The sequence below is a fragment of the Elephantulus edwardii genome, unplaced genomic scaffold (assembly GCF_000299155.1).
Source record: "Elephantulus edwardii isolate Elephantulus edwardi_28Jun2011 unplaced genomic scaffold, EleEdw1.0 scaffold00005, whole genome shotgun sequence".
In the NCBI taxonomy this organism is placed as follows: Eukaryota; Metazoa; Chordata; class Mammalia; order Macroscelidea; family Macroscelididae; genus Elephantulus; species Elephantulus edwardii.
Window position 1 is genome coordinate 15,902,667 of NW_006399755.1, and position 9,015 is coordinate 15,911,681.

At 40.8% G+C, this 9,015-nt stretch overlaps 1 protein-coding gene across 4 annotated transcripts in view; it reads right to left on the minus strand.

Annotated features, from left to right (window-relative positions):
- Nucleotides 1-3,940, minus strand: part of DAB1 (Dab, reelin signal transducer, homolog 1 (Drosophila)) — a 410,174-nt gene extending 406,234 nt beyond the window's left edge. For 2 of the 4 annotated variants that reach the window (XM_006879731.1, XM_006879729.1), the window contains exon 1: nt 3,738-3,940. In XM_006879731.1, the coding sequence (XP_006879793.1) occupies nt 3,738-3,804 (67 nt within the window). In that variant the 5' untranslated portion in view covers nt 3,805-3,940. The remainder of the gene's footprint in view (nt 1-3,737) is intronic. The other 2 variants (XM_006879732.1, XM_006879730.1) reach the window with 1 other exon arrangement.
- Between the last annotated feature and the right edge of the window lie 5,075 nt (nt 3,941-9,015).

Below are 9,015 nucleotides of genomic sequence, written 5' to 3' on the forward strand. Positions count from 1 at the left end.
GCAGTTGGTGGCCTCGAACCATGTCCCTTCAGTATTGCAGCACAGCTTCTTGCCACTAGGCCACCAGAGCTCCTTTAATACCTCCTAGGAAATTTTAATTTAAAGTATGTTCAAATCTATCTTGAGGTTCCTCAGATGAGATGTGCTTCAAAAAGGTAATGAATTTGAAAGCCCTATGAAATTCATTCTACTTCTGCACACATGAAGGCACAAGAAGTCAGGAATGACTCAACAACAACAATAAGAATACATAATATTTATTAATAACTTAAATATTGCACCTAAAGGCAATCTATTATCCAGGAACATGATAAGGATATCTACTAACATTTTATTGGCAGGTCTAGCTGACACACCGAAACAAGAAAAAGAAACAAGAGCTTAAAAACTGGAGAAAAAGGGTAACTCATTTATAGGTTATATATTCTATATGGAAGCAGGAGCGGCATCCACTTCCGAAATGGCTTGCCTCCGGAAACTCTATGTATGAACAGTACTCAGGCTGTTCATTCATAGGGTCGCTATGGGTGGTCTACGACTCAACGGCACCAAACAATGACAAACAACAACATATTCTATATAGAAAAATTAAGGGGAAAATAAGAGAGTATGACCATGTTAAATACTTCAGATTAAAGAGCAGTATGTTTTTCTTTTATTGCTTTATTGCATTTAAAATTGTGTTCCTTTTGCAGTAATTAAAAGTGTGAATTTAATAAAATACTTACAGGGGAAAAACAAGAAATGAAGTCACTGTGCTGCCAGTGTGTTGCCTCTCATTTTAATGAATTTCATTGTTACCCTGCTCCAGACAAGCATTTTGCATGTGCATTTGTACATGTGTGTATGTTTCTTCTTTTCCTTCCCCTTCCCCTTCCCCCTTCCCTTCCCCACCTCTTCCCCTTTCCCTTCCCTTCCCTTCCCCACCTCTTCCCCTTCCCTTCCCCTTGCCCTTCTCTTCTCTTCCCTTCACTTTCTACATTTGCACAAACTAGACTCAAACTCATTAACAATAAGTTTGAACCAATTCATTTCTGACCCTCCGGCAGGTTTTCAGAAGCTATAAATCACAGGAGAGGAGACTACTCATTTTTCTCCTTCCAAACAGCCGGTAGATTCAAACTGCCCACCTATAGGTTAGTAATGTGACATCACATCCACTAGGCTACTAGAGTGCATGCAATTATATAATCTTGCTGTGAGGCAAATGAGCTATGTACATTTTAAGAGTTCTTGGTTCTAATATAAGAACACAGTAAAAAATCAACAGTGTGATGATGACAAAGATTTATAAGAAGAAAAGGAAGAGAAGGAAGATAAAAAAGATGTGGTGGGGTGGGGAGTGGGGTGGAGGAAGATAATAAGTAATGAGAGAGGAGGATGAAGAAAAAGGAGGATGAAAAAGAACAACAAGAAGAATACAACTTGCATCTATTGAGCATTTCATATACTGTTATTGTTGTTGGCAAGTCCCTTTGTATCACCTGCGACTCAGCGACCCCTATATACAACAGCACTGAAGCCTGTCTTGTCCTGAGCCAGTTTCACTGACTTTGACACACCTACCCCCATTGCTCCATCCATCTCATCCAGTGTCTTCCTCTCCTGTGCTGTCCCTCCATCCTTTCAAGCATGATGTCCTTCTCATCTGGCCATGTGCCCAAAGTGTGTGAAACAGAGCTTCAAAATCTTTGCCTCCAAGGAGAAATTTCTTTTCTTGGTGGTCCATGGTATGTTCAAGACTCCCCTCCAGCACCACAACCCAAAGGTATCAATTCTTCTTCTGACTCCCCTCCAGCACCACAACTCAAAGGTATCAATTCTTCTTCTGTCATCTTCAGTCACTGTCTAGCTCTCTGATGCATACCAAGTAATTTCATATGTTGTTGTTGATTGCCTTCGAGTTGAGCATGACTCATAAAAGGCCTGTAGCCCCTCTACAACTAACGACATTTATCAAAGTTCATAGAGTTTCCAGAAGCATGTTGTTTAGGAAGTGGATGCCACTCCTGCTTCCAAAATTTCATATAAGCAGATACTCTATCACTTACTTTAGTTTCTTTATTTCCATGATTAATCTTCATAATTGGTTTATGAGATTTAGACAAGATGTATGTGTATTTTATAGGAGAAAATAACAAGGACCAGAACTTTTAAGTAGCTTTCTGAGCCCACACAGCTGGGAGTTGTAAAACCAAAACCTTCTCGCCACCGAGCTCATTTGGATTCATGATGTTGTGCCAGCAAGCTTCCAAAGTTATAATTCTTCACAGGAAGAGACTGCCCATTTTTCTCCCTTGGAGAAGCTGTTAAGTACCAGCAGCCCAACAGGTTAAATTTTATTCTACCAGACTTCTATTTCCGGCAAAGCAATAATTTGAGCCATGGCTGCCTATTCAGACTCCATAAGATCAAATTCCCACCGGACAATACTTGGGAGTTCTGGGAGAGCAGCTCACATCAAGCTGTATTACTAAGCCCCGGGTTCAAATTAATCAGCAGTTCAGCAAGAGAAAGATGGGCAGTTTCCTCCCCTTACGATTCAGAACCTAGAAACTCAAACGAATGACTATGAGCAAGAACTGCATGAATGGGAGTGAGTCTGAGGTTCTGGAAAATGCAACGCTCATTTGTACTGGTGCTGAATTTGAGAGCTTTCTAGGATGTAAAAATGATGAAATCCTAAAAGGGTCACCTTCACACTTGCATTCCAAGTTTCCAACCCAGCCAATATCCTGAGAAATTAAATTCTTGCTTCAGAAGGCTTCTGGTTTTGCATGTTAAAATTAAGAATGAAAAAATATGCACTAACATACAATTTTTAATGCATTAAGCATTCAAGAGTGCAAGTTTACTGGAAAGGTTAAATTTGAAGCAAAAATATGACTTGACAGTTTCCACTAAAAAAGCATTTAAATTCCAGTACATAGTAGTAAGCCCTACATCCCCCCCCTTTCCCCCCCTACAGCAGTTGTCCTAGGACCTATTCTTTTACACACTTGCTTTCTCTTTCTTCTTAAGAGCATGATGCATGAAAAACAAGGCTGACATTAAGATTTCGGGAATAAAATAGGTGGCCTCCAAAATATCTGTACCTGAAATAAACATCAAAAGTAAAATTTACAGTCCTTCTTGGGATTTTGACTGTCCAATAGCTGCATATGTAGTTAATTTCTGTCCCTTGCTTCCTACAGCATGTCAGACAAATGACATCACAAAACATGACTGGCCAGGCGTGGAGCGTCAGTACAAATCTCTGTCCTGTCCACGCATGGCAACTAAGGGTCAGTTCCCACTGACAGATTCCAAGACCAAAGAGAGCTCGATTAATCCTCTTTCACACACCTCAGGAGAAAAGAGGTGAAAAGAACTAAAAAGCGTAAGGAGAGCGCATGTGCACACACATACGTGGACCGAGGGACACACTCATGCCTGCAGAAGCTGCTTAAATCTAATTACAACAGGGAGAGAAACATACTCAAATGTCAGGAGTCCAAATTTTCAAAATAAATCATGCCACGCAGTAGAATTTGTTTATTACCACACTCGGTATTATACTACGTTCACCGTTACATTATCTGACCGACCACCTCCTCTGAGTCAGGCATTGTCTAAGTGATGGAGCTAGAGTGAAGAAGATATATAGGCAAGCACAAAGACTATTGTTTACCTTTCTTCAGAGATAAAGAGCCTAAATTAAAAAGTAGCCACGGACCAAGGAGAAGATCCAGTCCTACCTTTCTTTCTGGAGTCTTTCTTGGTGCTGGTTTTCACAGCTACTTGAAGTTCTGTCTCAGTTGACATCCTACTAAATCCTTAGTCCACTTCACACAGATCCCGGGCCTTGGCCAGGCTCATTGAGGACTCCTCTCCAAGAGAACGACTCCTCCCTTCAGAAATGGCTCCCCAGGCGGCTCATTTCATTCACTCCCTTTGAGGGCTGCAAATTAAGAAAAAAAAAACAAAAACAAAACAACACCTCAGAATTAAGCTTTGAATCTGAATTGAATTTAGGAAGAGATGGAGATTAAGCTGACAACTGTACACACACAAAAACAGGGGAAACTGGTCTTCATGTGCAAATTTTTCCATATGCCTTCAGAAAGTCACTGGCAAAATTTATATACACACCAAAAGAGTCCCTGAGTGGTATAAACAGATAAATGTTTTCTCACTGAAAGGTTGTTTGTTCGAAACCACTAAGAGGTTCCTTGGAAGAAAGAACTGCTTCCACAAGGTCAAGGTCAAAACCTTGGAAACCGAGTGGAGCAATTCCAACATCCATGCATGGGGTCCCAACAACTGGGATTCACTTGATGGCATCTGTTCAAGCTTTTATTTTCATACAGCAAAGGGAATGAAATTGGTTTTCAATTAGGTAACTGAAAATAAAGAAAAAAATACAACTCTAGGTCTTCCCTGTTTCTTATTCACACACACTAGATGTTACCCAGAAACAGAGCCACGGCATGCTTTCTGACCAGTCCTGTGGAGGGAACACATCCATCAGCCAGCTTGATCAGAGCCTGGGCAGCTAGAGCAGATCATGGGGAAGTGACCAGCGGTCTGTTCTTCACCAGTGGGCATCAGAGGGGATATGGACTTGACACGCAACTGGGTTCCCAGGGTAAGTTGACAAATGGGGCCTGAGAAGCTTTCCATTGAGCCAATTTTTATGTCGGCTTTCCCTCACCAGTTTGTGAGCAGACAAGCATTTAATGTGCAGAGGAACAGGAAGCAGTCAGTGACACATTTCATTCATTCCTTAATAAATATGCATTGCACAATACTAGGTACTATTAAGTTCAGACACTGTGCTAAGAAGAGAATAGGGATAATAATGATAACACAACCACTTCAATTACAGTGAGTATTTACTATGCACTTATTATATACACTGTGTCTTCAGCTACTGCTTCACATACATTACCTCTTTTCAATCTCATTTAAATTGAATGAATGTATTCCTATGTCAAGTCAGTCCCAGTGACTATCTGATAGTTTTATCTGAGAGTTCAGTTGAAAATAAACATTTCACCAGTTATCTATTTTTAAAGAATATTACCAGAAAGCTACCAGAGCTTCAGAGTGTGTAGCCAATTCTTTGCTCATTTCACAGGTCGAAAACCATTTACGATAAAACCATGTATGTTAGCTGGTTTCCACTGTTTGGAAAACGATCACAACAGAGGGTCCCGGATAGCGCGGGAGATAGATGGAGAACAAAACTCAAAACCACACTACACTGTAAAAGACCATTACTGTAGAAGTTGTATGAGGATCCAAGGGAGGGTGGGGGCAGTTAATCATATGGCTGCACAATTTGATGGGTGGAGGGAGGGGTGGGGAAAGGAAAGGAGAAAGAATACTGTGAAAAACAAAGTATACAAATTTAGTAAGTAAACTGATATGAAATAAAAATTTTGTAATAAAGCAAAACAAAACACGAATGGGCTGGCTCACTAGACGATGGAGTGGAGTGCCTGAGCCTATGGCTGCTGGATGTCCTCTCAGTCTGGAACTGATCTCATTCCTGTGGCCCAATTTGTAATCAGACAACAGACAGAACTATGAGTTCCGTCCTTTGAACAATCAACCACATAGGATGTCAAGGCAGCATCAGCACAGGGATAAGGCTCAGAAGGTAGGAAGGGAGAGGATGGAAAGGTGAATGGAGGCAAGAGCCAGAAAGAGCAGTGAGAAGAGGGAGGATTCAGTATGAGGATTGTAATCAGTGTCATAAAACAAGTATGGACAGCTGAATGGAATACCAATCTGCTCTGCAAACTTCGGCTCAAATCATAAGAAGCAATTCATTAAAAAGTCTGCCGTCAATTGCCAGATTCAGTTTAAAAAGAACAATGCTCCAAACCTCTTATTTTTTTTTATTTTTTAAATTTATACTAGTTTATTTACAAAAATAGAATAAATTTCCCTCACTCCCCCATCAAATTGTACAACCCCATGATTAACCCCTCCTCCTACATCCTCATTCCTCTGCTTTCACCCTCCCCTGTCCACCTGGATCTTCATACTCATTCTACAATAATGGCTTTATACAGTATTTGTCCCTGTGGGACTGAGTTAGTTCACTCAGCCTAATGCTCTCCAGTCCCTCCCAAGTTAGGTAATAATTAACAAAACCACTGCTCCTTTTTGCTGTGTAGTATTCCATCAAATTATGGTCCATTTCTGTGAATGTACCATAATTTCTCAATACATTCAACTGTGGTTGGACATCTGGGCTGTTTCTATGTTCTTTCAATGGTGTACCCTGGTGTACAAGTCTCTGTCTGTGCTTCAGTACTAATTTTCTCAGGGTGTATTCTAAGCAGTGGACTAACAGGGGCATACCTCTTAATTTTGACAATTATAGATGGCTTAGCTATAAGGTCTAATATAAAATTTACATGAAAGACCTAAATTGAAGACATTCTGACCTTCTTTACAGATAGCATGGGTTATTTGTCCCCCTCCCTGCCCTGTTTGTTCTTTAATATAAATTTGTATTATGGTAAAATGCAGCTTGCTATGATGCCAGAATTTATGCTACCAATATTTTAAATAAATCACAAGATCATACATGGTGAGCAGGGCTGAGCAGTTTTCAGAGCAGACAAAAGACCTGGTGATCTAATTCCAAATATTAGCCAATGAAAGCCTATGGATCCCAGCATAATTTCATGATTCTCCAGCTCTGGACATGTCATCAGCGGGGATAATCGCCAGACGAGGACAGACACCATATTCGTAAAGCAGCAGGGACAACAATGCCGAAAACCACCAGTGAGATGAATTTGCACAACAGTAACACAATAAACTCAAACAAGCTGGTGATTGTTGAGGATGATACGGGACCAGAAAATACTTTGCTCTGTTGCAGAAGTGGCCATAATGGCAGCTAAAAGAATAAAAAAGAATATTGGTCCAAAATGAAAGGTGTTTGGGTGAGGGGATCCAAGGTTGTAACTAAGAAAAATAATTTTAAAAAAATTAATAGCTTAAGTTCCATGACACAATATTCAGCAAGTGAGAGCTCTTCCTGTCATTTCTATGACACTTAGCTGCACTAGCACACCAAGCCTCAGCCAGTCCTCAAATTATCTCCTCCAAAGATGACATTCCACAAAAGATGGCAGTCATATATGGGCATGATTAATCTTACCGATGACATTTGCCATTTTGATAAATATTTACCAAGGTTCCACTATAGACCAAGGGCAAATACTCACTGGCTCACACATAGCAACAGATACTTTCTGTAAACCACTCTGGCCAAGGGTAAACAGTCAGCTTTTGATCCTGTCCTCAAAGAGAGTGACCTTTAGCAGAGTGTCAGTCACGTATAACAGTGCAATACACATGACTAGAGCTAAAACAGGCCTTCTGGGGGGCAAAGGAGCAAGGGCTCACAATACTCAGAAGAGTGAAAAAAGCTTCAGAGAGAAGCAGCTACACCATGGGATCTTAAAGGAAGAGGCTTCTGCCAACTGGCATGTGATAAACACATGTAAAAAGAGTGAATGAATGGTAATTTCAAGGAGAAGGGCCAAAATGTGTGTGAAGTCTACAACCAAGCTAAGTCGGCTTATGAGATGACACACATACACATTCTGTCCATCTGGTGGCCAAGTGGCAAGAAGCTGAGCTGCAACCCTGAAGGCACACACAAGGCAGAGCTGTTCCATAGGAGAAAGATGGGCAATCTTCTCCTGCACAAATTAGCTGCCTTTAAAAACCCACAGCAAAGAGTTTGCCATGGGTCCGTTCCAACTCTATGGTACACAACAGCACACAACAATACATCTTCCTCTAGACTCTACGAAAGTCAACCTTGACATATTACCAATGTCTCAAGACTCATCACAAAGAGATATCTCAGGCAGATAGGGCTTCTGATTCCTCCTTTTAGACGGAATCTCTCTCTTCTTAGGGTAGGACAGTTGGGTGAGAAAAGAAATTTCTTGGCTTCAGCTACTTAGAAGCCAGATGAAATGGAGGAAGTTACTCACTTGCTCTTTGCCTTATCAGACAAAGTTCTCTTTATTTCATCATCTGTACAATGGGGATATTTATAGCTAACCTCCCATATCTGAGGCCTCGATGTTCCATGTCTACAGAGCTAATCAACCATAGATGAAAAGTATCCAGGATTGGTTGGTTGTTTATTTTTTTTAAGTGACTACTTGTTAAAGCGATCATTTGAAGGTTAAAAGAGAATTTAAACTTATATTTAAGTAGCAGAGACTTCTGATGGCATTGTCTGTAGAGAGCTGCACCGGTAACCCAAAGGCAGTGGTTCAAATCCACCAGTGGCTCTGAGGGAGAAAGATGGACAGTTTCCTCCTATTTAAAGCCTAGGAAACCCAACTAAGGGTCTGCTATCTCACACACTCTGAGCAGGTCTGGCCAGTCCTTTAATAAAGATACCATGCTGAGAAAGGAGAGGATTAGCAGTAGAGAGGAAGACTATCAAAATTATGGCCTGGCACAGGGACAACAGTGATGGGCTTTAGAGGGCAGACATAATGAGGATGGTTGAGGATAGGGCAAGGTTCAGATCTGTTGCTCATAGGGTTGCTCTGGGCTGTAGTGGACTCAGTGGTACCTAACAGCAATCTCATTTCATGTAAATAAACATTCATCCATGGATGTTGGTATCTACTGTGGAGGTTTGTCCTGGAGCCAATTCCCCATGGATACAGGGGGATGACCATGCCAACTTTATTGAGCTACCGTGGAAATGAAACGCAATCACACTTGTAATGGGCTTAAGAATGTATACTTGAAACACCTCCTGGAAAGTACTTAATAAATATGGGGCTCTAACAGTTTCCTGGAAGAAAGGCTAGCAATTTATCTAAAAAAAAAAATCAACCACTGAAACGCAACATTGCAGCTCTACATGTGAACCTGTCGTAAGTTATAACTGACTTGATGGCAAATGATTATTGGCAATACAATTGTTTCCTGTGTTATGTGACATTATATATGATACGACTTTCATGTGACTAG